Here is a 19,224-nt window from a genome sequence, read left to right on the forward strand (position 1 = left end):
ATCCCTTTCGCTGGACAAATGAGTTTCCCTTGCTTTACTTCTGACTATTTGATTAGCTAGTTTTAAGAGAGCCTTCTAGCAAAATCAGTACCTTAGTAAGATATAAAATCCTTTGTTATGCCTAAAATCTTTAGAAACATATTTTTTAAAGTTGGTGAAATTTCATAAACATGTCTATTGTTATGGAGATCACACAAAGTAAATTAGTGTTTCCTTTTTCTAAAAGCAATGAACATTGTTATGAACACTAAACCTCTGTGACTGATTAATTTAAAATAATGTCTTTGTTTCAGTGAGTTAAATATGTAATAATCTGGAATGATTATCTTATGAAGGCTTAAAAGTACATTAAAAATATAAATCAGCTTAGAAATACTGATTAAGAAAAATGTAAATCAGAGAAGAGCTGCATCATGTATTCTATAATATTTAATGTTGTATTCAGCAGGACAGCTGACTTGGCCCTTACTACATAGTTTTTGCAAATAAATGTCTAACAAACTTCAGTGTATATCAAAAAACCCGTGACTGACATTTTTTATTTCCAGGTTTAGTGTTTTTAATTAGGTACCTTCTGCGTGTCCAGTCTTCACCTTCTGGCATGCAGTGGAAAACATGCTCCGTTTTCTTTAGAAAGAAATTGCAGAAGAGTGTTTTTTTCAAATGTCGTTTGCTTCTTTTGGGTTCAGGGATTTGGCTGGAAGGGGTTGAGCAGGGTGGGGGAGGGCAGGAGGAGGGAGACAGTGGGGAGAGGGCAGGGCCTAGGCAAAGTAGGGGAAGGACCTAAGGCAGAGCAGGAGTGGAGTATGGGCAGAGGCCACAGGCAGAAGAGGTGGGCTAGCCTCCCCAAGCGACAGCTTCACCCACTGCCCGTGACAGCAGGTAAGAGCGGGTCAGCTCCCACACACCTAGTGTGCACTGCAGTCTCCTTAGGCAGGGGCCGTATTCACAGAGCTGAATGCGTCGGCGCCACGCATTCTGTGTGAGGGAGAGGGTAAGGGGGTCTCTGTGGGGAACTGTGACTCTCCACCGCTGTGAGGCAGGCGGGGGGGCATCTCAGTATCCTTTGCTGCCTCGTCCCTCCCCCACCAGGCTGCGAGCTCGGGCTGCCATTGAGCATAGGGGCGCCGGTTTAATAATACTGCGTAGGACTCCATAAATCCTAAGGATGGCCCTGTGAAGGGACATATGAATCTTTAGCACATCTGGCATGTAAATATCTTGCAACACCTTGTGTTGGCTTGCAACAGTGCCTTGTGAACGCCTGTTCTCGCTTTCAGGTGACATTGTAAACAAGAAACAGTCAGCATTATCTCCTGCACATGTAACCAAACTTGTTTGTCTGAGCAATTGGCTGAACAAGAAATAGGACTGAGGGGACCTTGTAGGCGCTAAAGTTTGACATTGTTTTATTTTTGAATGCAGGTTCTTTTGTGCATAATTCTACATTTGTAAGTTCAACTTTTATGATAAAGAGATTGCACTACAGTCCTTGTATTAGGTGAATTGAAAAATACTATTTTATTTTTTCAGTGCAAATATTTATTATAAAAATAAATATAAAGTGAGCACTGTACACTTTGTATTCTGTGTTGAATTTGAAATCGAAATATTTGAAAATGTGCAAAACATCCAAAAATATTTAAATAAACGGTATTCTGTTATTGGTTAACAATGCAATAAATTTTTTTAACCATTTGACAGCCCTATTTAAAATCCCCTTCCCTAAAAAAAAATCTGGGGAGTTTTGGAATTTTGTCTTAAAAAAAAAAAAGAGAGAGAGAAATTCTGAGCTCAGGCCCCCCATAGGATTGTGGGATTCAACCTATTTATGCCCCCTCAGACCCCAAGTATTATACTGGAGAGAAGATGTGGTCTAGTGGAATGAGTGAAGATCTGGGAGTCAGGAGATCGAGGCTTAGTCACACTGGCACTGACGCAACATGATTTGAAAGGAATCCCTTATGCACACATTTGGAAAAATAAATGTTGAGTGCCTCAGTTTTTAAGTTGCTTAACTTTGGACTCAAATGGCCTGACATTCAGAGATGGCAGCACCAGTATCTCCCACTGATTTCAGCTGGACTTGTGGGTTCTGATAATCACACTGTAGGAAACTAAAAACTGAAGCTGCCAAACTAGAGGGCACTTTTGAAAATGTAGGTTCCAGTCCTGTAATGATCCAAACTGACCCCTAAATGTATACAAAGCCAGATTGACTTAATAGGCATCAGAGTCCATCCAAATGGATCAGTTTTTAGGATTGACTTGCTCTTAATTTTTCTGTTCTTCAGGAAGATCCCAGTGCAGGAAAATAGTGAAGCCCATACTTAATTTTAAGCATGTGAAACAATTGATTTCAATGGAACTATTCACATGCTTAGTTAATAACATGCTTAAATGATTAGATTTATCAGGGCCAAAATTTGAGTTAAAGTGCTTTCCTGACTTCGTGGAGCACTTTGAGATCTGCAGAAGAATAATAGCTACAAAAATGTAAAGTATTATTACTATTACTGCCATACATAGAATTGTCCACTAGAGGTTCCCATAACCCTGGAAGATGTGTACATCGGAGATTTCTTAGGTATTGCTTGAAAGGTGAGAATGGGCTAGTTAAATGTATTCATATGTAACGAAGTCCACTTTTATGTTCTGCATCATCTGTGATCATTAATGAAAGGTGGGGACACAATTGTTTGATCAGCATTTATTTCTTGTTATAATTCACTTTTGTTCAATCAAATTAGGTCACATGAGAGGGTCTCTGGTTACTCTTCAGAAACTAGTTCATCTGTTTCCCAATGATATCTCACTGAAGAATGATCTTGGAGTGGGTTACCTCTTAAAAGGAGATAACAGTAATGCCAAGAAAGTTTATGAGGAGGTGAGCTTCCATTTCATATCAATTGAGAAAAAATACATTAATATATTTATTCAAAAGTTTGCTTACTAACTCCCTTAATGCTTTGTAAAGCAAATCATGTATATGTATGGCTCTTACGGGTTAACATAAATAACGCTTTTCTCATGAATAGTTGACTTTAAATTGGTTAATCAAATATTCCTGTTATCAAGATGTTAAACACTCTTCTTTATAGACTAGTAAAGTTCAGATGAAACTCTTTCACATGATTAACATAAATTGGCTCCTTATATCTTAGGGTAACCAGCTGTGTATGTATTTATATACTAATATACATAGGAATCTAACACTCATGATGAGAGGTGAAAACTTTTAATTATCTATAGGACAGAACATAGCACAGACCCCTTACTTTGCTCTGCCAATGTCCCTCAGCCCTGTTCTGGAGAGATGGATGTGTAGGCCCTACCAAATTCACGGCCGTGAAAAACACTTCACAGACAGTGAAATCAGACTTCCCCCGTGAAATCTAGCTATTGGAGGGAAGGAGGATGGGCAGGGCTGGGGGTGCCACAACTGGGGCATCTATTGTTCATCGGGCTCCAGCTGCTAATCAGCTGGGTTCTGGAGGGATGGGACGACTTCTTCCCTTGCACAACTACTCTTGGGAGGAAGTCAGACCCACCTATATCTCTGGGTACCTCCTCTGGCTGCAGGAAGCCCCTGGAGGTGGGTCTGATCCCTCCCTGGGCTGTGTAGGGGAAAAGGAAGTCCTGTTTCTCCTCAGCCTGGCTGAGTCTAGGAGCCCCTGGCTGAGGCACTCCCAGTATCATGGGGGAGATCAGACCGACCTCTGGGAACCTCCCCTGGCTGCAGGAAGCTCCACAGGTATTGCCTTCAGAGCCCAGCTATGAAGGCAGTGCAGAAGTGGGGGTGGCAATCCTGCAACCCCCCTAAAACAGCTTTGTCCCCCCAACCTCCTTTTGGGTTGGGACCCTTGCAGTTACAACATCATGTAATTTCAAATGTTAACATCTGAAAATGTGAAACTGACCACATTTGGCCATGAAATCGATCAAAATGGACCATGAATTTGGTAGGGCATTAGGAATGTGATAAGGTGGTTCAATCTCTGACCTTTCAAACCTTGTCGTCTTTGCTCAGACTGCCAACACAAGTGCCAATTTAATCATGTTTTTTATGTGGTGTCTTGTTCACTAGGATTGATGCTGCTTACCTGTTTCACACTTTAGTTGAATATCCTGGTGGAAGCTCCATCCATCTGGGAGGGTTTCCCTAGCCACATGACAGAGAAAGCAGGAAATCCCTCCCACCATTTGTGGAGTTTCATCCGGTCTGGCAGGTCAGAAGCTTCCAGAGCTCAGGCTGTGTGAGGGGCTGTTCCCTGCTGCGTGAGGGGAGGCCCTGTCTTTCCCCTGAAGATGCTGGTGCTCTTGTTGGACCACCTGAGCTACAGGATTAACTAGACTGGCCAGTGCAGGAGAAGGCTGTTATCCAAAGTGAGGAATAGGCTAAGCTGTTGGTGCATTGTGCCGGGTCCACAGGATAGTCAGTTGCTATTGTAGCAAATAAAATTGTTGCTCTACCTTGCACAGCTCTGTCTCCCCCACTCTCCTGGGAGGTAGAGGGAGCTCCTTCCCCATGTGGTGCCCCCAGAGGATCGATGAGCTTCTGGAGCTGGATGTCATGTTTAGGGAAGGGTGTGGTCGGAGCAAGGAGACCAGTTCCAGTACCCAACTTCCAGGTGTTCTCAGCACAGTGTTTGCTGTGGCTGCTGCTTTGGCATCTTATATAAACCCTGCCTTAGAAGGTTAATGTTCAATTATTATTTTGGCATGCTACCAAACTTTTTCCTACAGAACGTAAGTGAGATGAAAAAAATGGCAATTTTAATAGCTGGTATCTCAGCCAAATCTGCAAAGAATGTCATGGAACAGTGAAAAGACATGATGGACCTTGGACTAGAGACTTCCTTCTGAAATACAATGGCATGTTGCAAACAGTGTAGGTGTTAGACCTTGTTAAAAAAGGTCACAAGATTTCACTTGGAGTCACAAAGAGGCACTCATCGTTGCAGAGGATCGAGTCCTAAAATCCTAAATCAGTAATGGAATATACTGATTTAATTCTAAATAGCTACATTTTAAAAGAATATTGCTGAAAATCGTTTCTTACTTTAAGCAGTGACCTGATTTTAGGGCTGTAGGTGTTTTCTTGCAACAATGAATGACATCCCCTAAGAAAATGAATGCTGCTGTTTGCAAATATTAGGTGGTAGTCATGTCATTAGCTGTTGCAAAGAAAATAAAGTAATCTGAATTTGAGTCTTGGCAGATTTCCATTTTCCCCTCTTCTCTGGTTATTTGCCATTGAAGTTGAATCATCTTTGTAACAACGGAGTTGGATTCAGAAAATGAGATATAAGCAGAACTGTTTTAAAATCAGTTTTTTCAAGTTTTCCATAAGAAGTCAGTGACTGCAGAAGTAGTATGTATGGTCAGGTTTTGATTTCAGAGGTGATCGGCTTATGTGCAACATGTCCTTTCTTTTCACTTTAGACGATGAACCTAAACATCATACCTTGAATTTAAAAAAAAAAAAAAAAAAAAGTACTTGTGGCACCTTAGAGACTAACAAATTTATTTGAGCATAAGCTTTCGTAACCTACAGCTCACTTCATTGGATGCATTCAGTGGAAAATATAGTGGGGAGATTTATATACACACACAGAGAACATGAAACAATAGGTTTTATCATACACACTGTAAGGAGAGTGATCACTTAAGATGAGCTATTACCAGCAGAAAGTGGGGGAGGGAAGGAAGAAAACCTTTTGTGGTGATAATCAAGGTGGGCCATTTCCAGCAGTTGACAAGAACATCTGAGGAACGGTAGGGGGTGTGTGTGCGGGGGGGGGGAATAACATGGGGAAACAGTTTTATTTTGTGTAATGACCCATCCACTCCCAGTCTCTATTCAAGCTTAAGTTAATTGTATCCAGTTTGCAAATTAATTCCAATTCAGCAGTCTCTTGTTGGAGTCTGTTTTTGAAGTTTTTTTGTTGAAGCATAGCCACTCTCAGGTTTCAGAGTAGCAGCCGTGTTAGTCTGTATTCGCAAAAAGAAAAGGAGTACTTGTGGCACCTTAGAGACTAACAAATTTATTAGAGCATAAGCTTTCGTGAGCTACAGCTCACTTCCATCCGATGAAGTGAGCTGTAGCTCACGAAAGCTTATGCTCTAATAAATTTGTTAGTCTCTAAGGTGCCACAAGCCACTCTCAGTAATTGAGTGACCAGAGAGATTGAAGTGTTCTCCAACTGGTTTTTGAATGTTATAATTTTTGACATCTGAATTGTGTCCATTGATTCTTTTACGTAGAGACTGTCCAGTTTGACGAATGTACATGGCAGAAGGGCATTGCTGGCATGTGATGGCATATATCACATTGGTAGATGTGTAGGTGAACGAGCCTCTGATAGTGTGGCTGATGTGATTAGGCCCTATGATGGTGTCCCTTGAATAGATATGTGGACAGAATTGGCAACGGGCTTTGTTGCAAGGATAGGTTCCTGGGTTAGTGGTTCTGTTGTGTGCTGTGTGGTTGCTGGTGAGTATTTGCTTCAGGTTGTGGGGAGACAGGCCAGTCCTTGCTTAGACAGCCCCACAACCTGAAGCAAATACTCACCAGCAACCACAAAACAGAACCACTTTTTCTTTTTGCGAATACAGACTAACACGGCTGCTACTCTGAAACTTGAATTAAAAGACTTTTGTGTCTAAAACTAGAGTTTAACCTGATGGGAAATATGCCCTATTTTATCAAGCTGTCCCCTGTACCACTGCTGGAAGGGAATGTTAAGAAATAGGATTTCAATTTTTCCCCCTTCCTTTGAATGTTATGTTTAGGAATTCAGGAACAGTGCATTAAAAGCAATCTTTGGAGGAGTCACATATTTGTTTGTTTTCAAAGGTCTACAGATCATGATTTAACACTCTTCAAGGAATTCCTCACTTACAGAGCAAGTGACCTGAAGGCAAATTCTGTCTGCCCATTTGTGCCACTGATTGGTTATTATTCTGAATAGCCCCTGAGGAGCAATTTAGTATAACTTCTTTCTAAACATAATTAATTTTGTATGCAACAATAGCAACAGGTTAATATAATTTACATTAAATGGTTCAAGTGTACTTTCTGCTGATTTTTATTGAATCACTCTCCTGGAGTGGTCGTGAATGTAGATTTTTGTCTTAATGCAGATAGATATTGTTTACAATTAACTATCATGCCAAGTGGCTTGTAAAACTAAGTCAGATGTTGTATGTTTGGAATTTCTACCTTAGTTAATCAGATGTAACAAAATTATATGGCACATAAATACTATTGAAACTCAATTTGTTTGGTCCTCTAGGTGCAGCTTCTTGGAACAGAATTATTAGCTATAGAATATTGTAGCCAAAAGATGTAAAATCAATGGCAATACCATTTTTTTTCTGAATGGATGATCAAACAGATTTTAACTGTGGATTGCCAACTCTATATTTTTTCTAGTATCTTTCTTTCTTTCTTGAATTTTATAGACTCCCAAACAGATTATCTATTGGATTGAACCTTTATAGTAATTTATTCTTGAGAAAAGTGGATGTAAAATGCTACCATTCTTAGGTAGCAGCATTTTACACACTTTGTACTCAGTTTGCACAGATAAAAATAATTATATGAGGTGTAAAACAGCACAGAATCTAGTCCAAAGGAAAGAAGAGAAGGTGCTTGCCCAAAGAGGCAGGATTAAGAGGCAGGATTGTGTGTTGTGAGACAATTACTGGAAAAGACACAGGAATATATGGGTGAAGCATGTATGTGCATTGCTAAGGACTGACATAACTAGTAACTTCAGGAATATTTTTGTACTATAGTTCTATAACTGCATTTTTAAAATATGGAAGGTTTCGTTATTGCCTTAGCCCTGGTCTACACTTAAAATTTAGATCAACCTAGCCACATTGCTCAGGGTATGAAAAATTTACTTCCCTGAGCACAGGCACTGACTTTCATTTTTCCGGGTGGGTGCCCTGCCCCCCCCGAGGCCCTGCCCCCACTCCGCCCCCTCCTCTGAGCACACCCTGCCCACCGCAGAACAGCTGATTGGCAGGTGGGTGCTAAGCACCCACTATTTTTTTTTCTGTGGGTGCTCCAGCCCAGAGCTCCCACGGAGTCATCGCCTATGTCCCTTAGTGCCCTAGTTAAGCCAACCTAACTCCCAGTGTTGACATGGCTAGGTCGATTGAAGAATTCTTCCATTCACATAGCTATTGCCACGTGAGGAGGTGGATTACCTACATCAGTGGGAAACCCCCTTCCCTCGATGCAGGGAACGCCTAGGCTACAGTGCTAGAGCAGCAACTGTGCTGCTGTAGCCCCGGTGTGTATACAGGCCCCCAGATTTGGTCACTCTGCTAAGTCCTCAGCTGGTGTAAATTGGCATAGCTCCATTGATGTCCACGGAGCTCTGCTGATTAAGCTGAGGATCTGTCCTGGTGTCCGTGCCCATTCCTCTCATTCTTTAAAATAATGGAAGTTGTAGACGTTGTAACAAAAGACAGACTTAAGAACATAATTAATATCATATATTACCACACGACACTAAAGTAAACACATAATTAGTCTCAAAAAATAGAGAAGGGTGAAAGTGGTGAGTGTAGTTTGAGGGTATTGGAGCTTAGACCCACCTTCTTCGTACTTCACCCTTTGCTTAAAACACTCCCAATCTATGGGGATAAGATGCATACAATACTGTGATGCTCCCCAGGGGCACTGCGCTTAGCCAGAGGAAGCCTTGTCTGTGGGTCAGCTCCCAAACTCCACCAGCCTCTGGCAACATTTACAGTACCTCCAGACTTCCACAGGCCCTGCTCTCTTGTTACAGGTTAATGATAGGCACTTTCCAACCCCCGAGTCTTCCAAGCATCTCCCTGGAGTGCCCAGCCCTGATCCACTGGGCACTCACAGAATTTCCAGAGGCCCTGTTCCCAAAGGAATGGTACCCACAGTTTGCCAGTTACATCATAGAACTCAGCTCTGCCTAACATATAGCACTTGGATTTGTTTATAGAGAAAGCAAGTATAAGTTTATTGAACAAAGACCAGAGAGTCCAATGATAACGAGCAGAAGTACTGGAAACAAAGGGCTACATCTGAAATCAAATCATAACATGCATACTAGAGCCTACACTTAACTAATAAAATATTGCCATGTCAAGAGCAAAAGCTAAAATCCTTCCAGCATACTGCAGTAAGGCTTGGCTATGATCCTCTGTTCATGAAACAACCACGCTGTACTCTTGCCTCTTCAGTGGAAAGATTTATACTTTCTTTGTCTCTACAGTTATAGTCCAAAAATCCATTGTCCACACTTGTGACAGGATAACCCCCTACCGCTTGTGTTTTCCTGTCTAGGGCCTCCCCTGGAGACTTTACAATCACTTGATTAGCATTTTGCTCAGACAGTAGTGTGTGTCCATTGGGAACCATAAAATACTCAATTTGCATATAGTTGGACAGATAAAGGTCTCTTGCCTGAAAGAAACTTGTTTCTCAACTTTTTTGTCCCAAGCCACAGACCTGAAGAACATAAATTTCAGTATATAAACATGACTCCTTACATATTCTCTGTACGCACATTTTACAATGATTGAGGACCAGTATGACTGACTTTTATTACATACCTTATATAACACACTTTGGTGAACTACTATGTTCTACTACTATTAACCAGACCCAAGATCCCTGTAACCTCTGTGCACCCCAGTGCCCTCTGTCAGCTGACACCAAGAGGTTCCTAGGTCACAAATATCCTCTCAAAGCCTGTTCTCCAAGCCACTTCATTGTATCCCTAGTAACATTTCACTTCTCTATTGTCTGTGGGCTTGTCTTCACTGCAGACTTGAGCATTGCCCCCAACTCAAGTTCATCCAAACACAAAAACCCTTTAACTTGAATGTGGTGGTTCTTTCAACTCAAGCTGGCTAGCCTGTTAGGCATTATAGGCTATAGCTTGAGTTTACACAGCTTGTCAGTCTTATGGTAACACAGCTATGCTGCAGTGAGGACACAGACTAGCTCCACTTGAGTGATGTAATTCCCTCTGTGTGCCAAGGAAGGACAAATAAGTTCTCCCACAACTCACTGGGAAAAAATTCATAGAACAGCTCAGTTTGCTGCAGTGCAGAGAACCATGGGATATAACCCTAGAAGTCTTCACACCACACACGGGTGAGTGCAGTGTGGTCATAGTAGCTGAAATGTTATTTTACAATGTGGCCACTCGCACTTGAACAAGGCTAAGTCAAGAGAATTAACTTGAGTGTAGATTACTCAAGTTAACTCTGCAGTGAAGACATGCTCTATGAGACGTGAGGGGGAGAAAAGAAAATAAAGAAATGTAGCTGAATCGCTAAGATAGGTGCAAATAATGTTAATTTGTGCAGCTTGTGATTTCTAACCATAAAGATGTGCTTGACACTGTTTTACTGTTCACATAAATTATTGTAGTGAGATACCAAAGTGTCATGAATAAGCCTGGAAAAACCTGACCAAGTCAAGGGATTCTTAGAGAGTTGTTAGCAGATGATAGGATTTTGTGGTTTAAACAAACACTAACATGATTGTTAGTCTGCCACATACTGAGCAATCTAAATTAATTTTGAAAAGAAATGCATAAATGAATATGTAATCATTATTAATTTGCTTTAAAACAGGTCCTGAGTCTGGCTCCAAATGATGGCTTTGCTAAAGTACATTATGGCTTCATCCTCAAGGCAGAAAACAAGATAGTAGAGAGCATTCCATATTTGAAGGTGGAATTCCCATATTAGTCATTTTCTTTCTTTCTTTTTCTTTCTTTCATGAAAAATACATTTTACTGGTAGAAAAATGGTAGAAAAGAGGGAGGGGAATTATGATAACACAGGTTTAGCTATAAGCACAATAGTTATAAATAACTATTTATACTACCCCAGAATATATTCATAACTGCACAGATCTGTAAACTGAGACACCCTTATACATCCAAGATTCAAGCATAAAGTATTAATGTTTCCTTAGTCACTAATGAACGATCTTATGTGATGGATAGGTTTGAGTTTCTGGTTGTTTTGAGATTGGCAGTATGGGGCCAACCTTAAGGTGCCTGAGTAATCCAAATTATTTATTTGCATACTTTTGAATGTTTGGGAGGAAAGTTTGTAAAGTGAAATCTTGTCTTGGAATTTCCAGGCTTCCTAAAAAAAACCAAAAACCTTCTTTTTGTGGGGGAGGGGTGGGAAGAAGGATACAGTTGAAAAAACTACAGTGTTTCTCAGATTTTTTTTTTTTGGCTGAAGTAAATGTTATTCATTCAACCCCAATGGGTAGTGATCCAGGGCTCAATGACTAGTTGGAAGCCGGTATCAAGCAGTTTTGTTCAACATCTTCATTTAATGATCTGGATGATGGGATGGATTACCCTTAGCAAGTTCACAGATGACACTAAGCTGTGGGGAGAAGTAGATACACTGGAGGGTAGGGATAGGGTCCAGAGTGATCTAGACAAATTGGAGGATTGGGCCAAAAGAAATCTAATGAGGTTCAACCAAGACAAGTGCAGAGTCCTGCACTTAGGACCGAAGAATCCCATGCACTGCTACAGGCTGGGGACTGACTGGCTAAGCGGCAGTTCTGCAGAAAAGAACCTGGCGATTACAGTGGACGAGAAGCTGGATATGAGTCAACAGTGTGCCCTTGTTGCCAAAAAGGCTAACAACATGTTGAGCTGTATTAGTAGGAACATGGCCAGCAGTCCGAGGGAAGTGATTATTTCCCTCCATTTGGCACTGGTGAGACCATATCTGGAGTATTGCATCCAGTTTTGGGCCCCTCATTACAGAAAGGATGTGGAGAAATTGGAGAGTGTCCAGCGGAGGGCAACAAAAATGATTAGGGGGCTGGAGCACATGGCTTACCAGAAGAGTCCGAGGGAACTTAGCTTATTTAGTTTGCAGAAGAGAACAGTGATGGGGGATTTGATAGCAACTTTCAACTACCTGAAAGGGGTTTCCAAAGAGGATGGAGCTAGGCTGTTCTCAGTAGTGGCAGATGACAGAAGAAGTAGTGGTCTCAAGTTGCAGTTGGGGAGGTCTAGTTTGGATATTAGGAAAAACTATTTCACTGGAATGGGTTACCTAGGAGAGTGGTGGAATCTCCATCCTTACAGGTTTTTAAAGCCCAGCTTTACAAAGCCCTGGCTGAGATGATTTAGTTGAGGTTGGTCCTGCTTTGAGCAGGGGGTTGGACTAGATGACCTCCTGAGGTCTCTTCCAACCCTAATCTTCCATGATTCTTCTATGAACCTAAATTCCAGGATAACAAATAATTTTACTTGTATATATTTATTTACTGATATATTTTACATGCCTATTTCTTGGATTGAATGGACAGCTTACTGTAACAGCTAAATTATCTCAGTTTCACTGCTGTTTCTTTTTATTTCTTTCTCTAGGAAGGCCTAGAGTCTGGTGACCCTGGCACTGATGATGGACGCTTTTATTTTCATTTAGGTGATGCCCTGCAGAGAGTTGGAAGCAAAGAGGTACGAGTCTTACATATCCCTTATTCTAAAAAATACAGTCCTTCAAGGTGCTGAGCGCTCTTTTTCCAATCCAGAAAAGCACCTAAGCATGGTCTTAACATTGGGAACGTGAATAGTCCCATTGGTTTAACAGCCCAGAGTCTGGTGGTGCTGTAGGTCAGCAGCAGCAGAAAGTCTGCCTGGAGTGTGGGTGCACAGCAACCCATTGTTAAATCCTGATCCACCGGAGGGGGGAGGGAAGGGCACAGAAAGATAACCAGTGCAAACCAAGGAGTAGGCAGGGCGGCCAGAGAAATTCACAGATTCAATGAGTAATGTTTGACTAAAAGATATGCTGCTGAAGGTGGAACCAACTCTGGACTACAGGAACTTTTCCCCCAGGGACAAAAGTAGATGAATACAGTATATGTGTGCATGTTTGCTCACAGGTTCAATGTAACAAACTCCCTTAGACCTCAACAATGGGAGTAGGACTCTCACTGCAACAGACATATAAGTAGTGCAGTACTTGGAACCAGTGCATTGGTTTCCTGTAATCATCTGTGTGTTAGATTAGCAGGCAGATCAGAAAAATAGGATCCTTGCTTAAATATTGAGGATTTTTCTTCAGGACATAATGCGCACAAAATATAATGGAAACAAAGAGAACTTCTGATTTATTGAATTTAATATATTCAAAGTTACACATGGATTAGCCTTACTACTTTTGAGGGGAAATCAGAAGACATGGATGTTTTTTAAACTATGAATCCTAATATTGACAGGAAAATAAAAAAGTTTATTTGATAAGGAATATGGACAGCTGAAAACAAGAAAGCAGTTGACAGTTTTCTATTTGTGTGTTATTTATCAGTGACACAAAAAATATTTCAGAGGCATTGACATTCAAGTCATTTTAGAAACATTTTAGAAATGCAGGCCTCTTGTGTATCTTATATCCAATCATTGGAACAAATGAATCTGCTCATGGCATTTCTGTAGTCAACGTAAACCAGTGGCTATAATCAGACTTTGGCTGTGATCTTAACTGGAACCAGATAACCAAATATGACTGACCTTCAATTATTCTATGAAAATCTTATAGAACTGTGATTATAACTCCTCATGGAACAATTAGATTGAAGCTAAATCTCCAGATCCAGGTGACAATATTTTAGCACCTGAATTTTTAAAGTTGGGTTATCTCCTGTGGAAGTTTAATAAAATATCCCTCTGCTGAATTCTTGTGGATTTAAAAGTTCATTTGCAAGTAAGAATTAGTTGGCCTCCCCTTTATATATATATTTATTTATTTATATATTTACTAATTTGTATTTGTACTATAAATATATATCAAACAAAATTGAAATGCTTTTATGCTTAAAGTGGAGAAGATTAAGGAGAAGAAGAATCCTGCTTGTAAGGAGGACTAAATTATTCATTACGTGTGGCTAACGATACCACACAGACACAATTAATTTGTACCATCCTAATTCCCAAGTAGGCATTTGTACTAATGTGTATGGAGTTGAAGGCCAAAGTTCTGTAGAAAAAGATCTAATCAATGATGAATGAACTTCTTGCGGTAGAGCAGACTGTTAAATTTATCACAATGGAAAGTGATAATGGAAACTGTTAATCTAAATTTTTCTCACTGGCCTTACTAGACTTGCTGAACTTCAAGATTTAATCAAGGAAAGAGATCAGTACATAAGGAACATACGGAATTGTCATCACAGAAAGTAGACATTCATCTATTAGGGCTAAATTAGCAATTCATCTTTGGTAAATTGCAGGGGTAGAATAGAAGAGGCTCTTTCCAACTCAAATAATCCTATAAAATGGCACACAATTAAAAAAATATAAAATAAATGGAAAGTGTTATATAAAGAATAAGTGGAGAAAATGATTTTTCATGGGGATTATATGGACTAAGTACTTATCAGACTATCAATCAATTGGAAAACATTGTTTACTGTTGCAGCTATCTTAAATTGTAGAGTGGGCTCCGCTTAATCTTTCCCGACATTAACAGATGTATTTGAAATAAAAATGTTTTTAATATGGGCTAACAATAATATACATCCCTACACGTAATGAGCACTAGTGATCTCTCTCCACAGTCAGTAGTTCAAACCGGTAATTCAAACTCTTGTCACCTGGGCTAGCTTTAGGTATATTGCAAATGAGCGCAGGCAGTGAGCATGTAAAGTCTACTAGTAGCCATAGTTGTTACAACTACAGGCTGAGGAACATATGTTAAAAATCATCGTGTTTCCATTTCAGAGGCTTAAAAACCAGATAAATTTAAACTATAAAGATATACTGGAGATTACCCAAGGTAATACATAACATTTTTATGATCCATACCTAAAGACACAATGTTAAAAATCTCCTCAGAAACTTGTAATATTTTATAGCAGTCAAAAGGAAAAGCTCCAAGGCTGTCCACTGTTGTTCTATTTGTCAACATAGCTTTTCAGTGCTTTATACATCTACTGTAAGAGCACATTTTGCAGCAATTCTCTCCTTCATAGATCATCAGAGTTCTATACACCAGAGTATCATCCAACATTTTAAGAGTGATGAAAACTTAAACATAGACCTCCAAAGAAATAATTCTCTCTGGTTTCATAGTCCTTGATGGTTGTTTAATAACTTGTCTTTGAAATCCAACTCATCCACTAAAGTGTAAAGTACTTTTTTTATTTGAACAAAAGTGTATTAAGTAATTGGTTAAAATGACACATCAGATTTTTTAGGAAGGAATTCCATTATGTGAAGAAATCCAATAGCTTCCTTAATCAGTGACGGCTAAGATTAAGTCAAAGCATGCAGAACTGTAGTATCCGATTCCTGTACAAGAAACACTTCTATTTTTGTTTCTACTTCTCTAGGCTTTTGGGGGCAGTTTAATATGCTGGCATTACTGTCCTATACTGGATGGAATGTCAAATGTGCTTAGTTGGATTGTATTCACTTTTGTCCATAGGCTTACCTACAGAGAGAACCAAAAGTGATTGTCCTTTTGCTTAAATGTTAAACATCTGTATTTCTACTGCAAACAATCTTGGGTGTTTGTCCTTTGTGCCATATGTGTGCAGTTTACTAGATGATTGTAGTTACTGTGAACAGTCAGGGATTCACTGTAACAAAAGAGATAAGGGAACTGTTTTCTATTCTATGTTTGTACAGTGTCTAGCACAGAGTGCCTAACCAGGGCCTTTACGTGTTACTGGAATACAAATAATAATAATAATAATTAATACAACATCATAAACACAAGCAGTGTTCTACCTTCTGGTGAGTTCTCTTTGGAGTAGATCATCTTTTCTTGTCCTTGGATCTGTACTCTAGTGGCAGAAAAAGGCAAAATTAACCTTGCCTGCTGATAAAGGGTGAGAGCCTACGATTCCTTTCTTATGTGAGTAGTCCCACTGAGGTCAAGCTTGCAGGATCAGACCAAAGCAAGAGCATAAGAGTTAGACAGGATTTATTGTGGAGCAGTGGTTAGCAAACTGTGGCACAGTGGCACAATCAAATGGGTCTTTATAATTGTTTCACTAAATCAAAATGTGCACAGTCACATGGAGCTGGGTGGGGAGAAAGCAGCTGCCAGTCAGCCCCTGCCTCTAGGGGTTTCTGTTCCCATGCTGGGCAGTCAGGATGCTGGAGCTGGGTCTCCTCTCTGGTGCCAGCTGATCTTCCTCTCCTGCCTCAACCTCTGCTCCCCAGCTGGCTTGGAGTGGCTGAGACATGATAAGGGGGTAAGCAGGGTGGGTCCTTTGTTTCAGGAGGTCTGGGAGAGGGGCTCTCGGCAGCACTGCCTTGAGCGGGGAAGCCTTGGAGAGGGGACTGGAGAGCAGGGAGAATTTCAGGGTCACCTCCTGGTCTGGTGAATGTGGTGTGTTGGCTAGTATGGAATCAGGATTCCTCTCTCAGGTGCTCACAAAGCCCCTGGTTCCATGGTGTCTAGTGCCTCACAGTCTTTATGGTATTCGTCTGCACAGCATCCCTGTGTGCTAGGGAAGTGCTGTCACCCCTGTTCTATGGATAGGGAACTGAGGCATGGCGGGGGAGTGATTTGCTCACCTGGAAGGAGCAAGGGATTGAACCCCAAGTCTCCCAAGTCCCAGGTTAGCCCCTGAACTATTAGAACAGCCCTCCTTTTAGTGAATTACCATGGGTTGATTTTCACCTGTCTTGGTGAATACAGACTGGAATGTTTCACAACTTTGGTTGACTCTAGCTATCTACTCTATTTTTTTTCTTAAGTGCTTATTATCAGGCTATCTTAAAGGATAAAATGATGCTCCTATAGGAAGCCTGTTGCTTTGCCAAGAGGGAGTGTCATTCAGAGGTGTTGAAATGCCTTTTTAAGATTATTCTTTTCTGCTGAAGTTGGGCTGATGTAAATTGGTTGTTAACAATTGCAATCTTCTAGGCATACAGGTGGTATGAGCTTGGGCACCAGAGAGGTCACTTTGCATCGGTTTGGCAGCGCTCTCTCTACAATGTTAATGGACTAAAAGCTCAGCCTTGGTGGACAGCAAAGGAAACTGGTTATACTGAATTGGTGAAGGTAAGTAATGAGTTTCTCCCTCTCTTTTTACCTAATAGACTATAAAGTTAACTCCAGATGCTTTATACTGGGTGGCTGAAATAGATTTAGTTAGTAAATACAAAATTTACATGATAGGCCATTGAAGTTTATCAGGTGCAAATGACATCAGAACCTCAGTGATTTGCACCAATGACGGGCACCTTCTGTGAACTGTTGAGTTTTTGTAATTAGTTAGTAAGGGCTGAATCCTTCATCCCTTGTGCTACAAAAGTCAGTGGCTTCATTGGGAGTTTTAATTGCATCAGAAATATGAGCTGAGGCCCCAAGTGACAGATACAATAAAGGATACCAGGATAATACTGTTTAGTTCTTTTAATGTTCTTTGCTCATTTAATTTGACAAGTGTAGTTCAGTTTTAATATTTATAGTAATACTTCATCATGTGCAAAAATGTATTTTAGTATATCTTGTAAAGAATATAGCCTTAAACAAACAGAGACCTCACTACAACAGACCACTATGAAATCCTTGATGAGAAATGGGACGAAGTAACATTTTTGTGCATGTGTGTGTGTTGCAAAGTGTGAATCAGCAACATTATACTATGCGGGCATTTTAAAAACACAACTACTCATTTCCATGAAAAAACAGACTGTTCCCCCCAAGGCAGCCATTTTCATATTTATATATAAAACAACATATGTTATGGTTCTGGTGCAGATCTAAAGCAAAAAAAAATGACTGTCCATTGTAATTTCCCAGTTACTGAGAAAAACACATTTTCCTGAATAACTTTTGATTGAATATAAAATCTGTGTGTATCTACTGTGGCAGAGCTCCGAACTTGTCTCTGTGGGTCCCGCACTTCCAGGCGGTTTATGCTAGCCTCAGAGGCTCACTGCAACCCTCCATGTAGCCCTTCTATCTCTAGGGCCAGGGATACAGTCTACTGAGCCCTTTTCATCATAAGCCAGCAAGGAGGTTGGTGAGAGAATTCCCACAGTCTCTGTTGCTCCTACAGCCTCATACCAAAACAGTTTACCCTCCCTGACGGGCCTGTTTTCCCCTTCCAGGAGGTATTTCTGTAGTGGTGGGTTGGGGGGAACCCAGACTTGCCCTCTACTCTGGGTTTCGGCCCAGGAACCCTAATGGTAGCAGCTGTTGGCAGCCAATCTTTCACTGCCAGAGTTGCTACATTTCCCTGGGCCACTTCCCCACAGCTCTCCTGCTTCTCCTTTACCAATGACTTGAGGGTGTCTTCATTAACCATCCCTTCACCTGCACTTCCTCTCCTCTGGCTCCTCCCTGCCTGACTGGAGTGATGAGCCCTTTTATATTATCAGAGGGCCCTTAATTAGAGTCAGCTGGTCACATTAGCTTAGTGGCCTCACCTGACACTTTGCAGGTTAATTGGAGTCAGGTGTTCTCATTAGCCCGGAGCAGCCCTTGCTCTGGTCAGTCAGGGAACAGAAACTGTTCATCCAGTGGCTAGAAGCACTGCCTTCGGCTCCTCTGCTGAATCCAGCTGGCCTGGAGGAAGGAGGGAGATTGCTGCTGCTGGGCCTTGGGCTCTTGCTGCTGCTGCCACCGCTGCCCCAGCTGCTCCCCTGGCTGGGCCGGACACCACCCACCCCCCTTCTCTGCTACCTGGTTGCTGGCTAGCTGCTGGACCCTCCCACCCTTGGCTGCTGTCCAGCCCACCCCTTTTGGCGCCCTCCTCCCCTGCCTGCGGCCTAGCGGGGAGGAACGGTCGACCTGTCTCTCCTTTCCCCTCCTCTCTCTGGTGTTTTCCCCTCCCTCCCTGCTCATTAGGGCGGGGGACACGGCGAGTGGGGCCCCTCCAGCAGCCCCAACTGCCCCTCCCCTGCCTGCCCTTCCATCACCCCTCCGAGCCTCTACCTCAACCGCCGCTGCCAAACCACCTGCCACCGCCCCCGTTGGGGCGCCGGCAGCAGCAGGCACCGGGGTGACCCCCGCTGCTGCCACGTCCTCCCCCCCCTCAGATTCTGGGGGAGCCCCCCAGCCGGCGGGAAGGGCCCCTCTAAAAAGACCAGGCCCTCCATGGCAGGGGCTGCCCCCACCACTGCGGCCCCGCCACCAGCCACGTCGTCCCTTCCCGCTGTTCCCTCCACCAGATCTGCGGGTGCCCCTCGCCCAGCCCCCAGGGCA

The 19,224-nt window shown here is 41.8% G+C and overlaps 1 protein-coding gene across 15 annotated transcripts in view; it reads left to right on the plus strand.

Moving 5' to 3' along the window:
- LOC119852194 (aspartyl/asparaginyl beta-hydroxylase) overlaps positions 1-19,224 on the plus strand; it is a 203,764-nt gene that overhangs the window by 157,494 nt on the left and 27,046 nt on the right. For all 15 annotated transcript variants that reach the window (XM_038393240.2, XM_038393239.2, XM_038393232.2 and 12 more), the window contains 4 exons: positions 2,751-2,887; positions 10,645-10,743; positions 12,423-12,512; positions 16,936-17,073. In XM_038393240.2, coding sequence (XP_038249168.1) covers positions 2,751-2,887; positions 10,645-10,743; positions 12,423-12,512; positions 16,936-17,073 — 464 coding nt within the window. The remainder of the gene's footprint in view (positions 1-2,750; positions 2,888-10,644; positions 10,744-12,422; positions 12,513-16,935; positions 17,074-19,224) is intronic.

This window comes from Dermochelys coriacea, chromosome 2 (genome assembly GCF_009764565.3).
Source record: "Dermochelys coriacea isolate rDerCor1 chromosome 2, rDerCor1.pri.v4, whole genome shotgun sequence".
Taxonomy (NCBI): Eukaryota; Metazoa; Chordata; order Testudines; family Dermochelyidae; genus Dermochelys; species Dermochelys coriacea.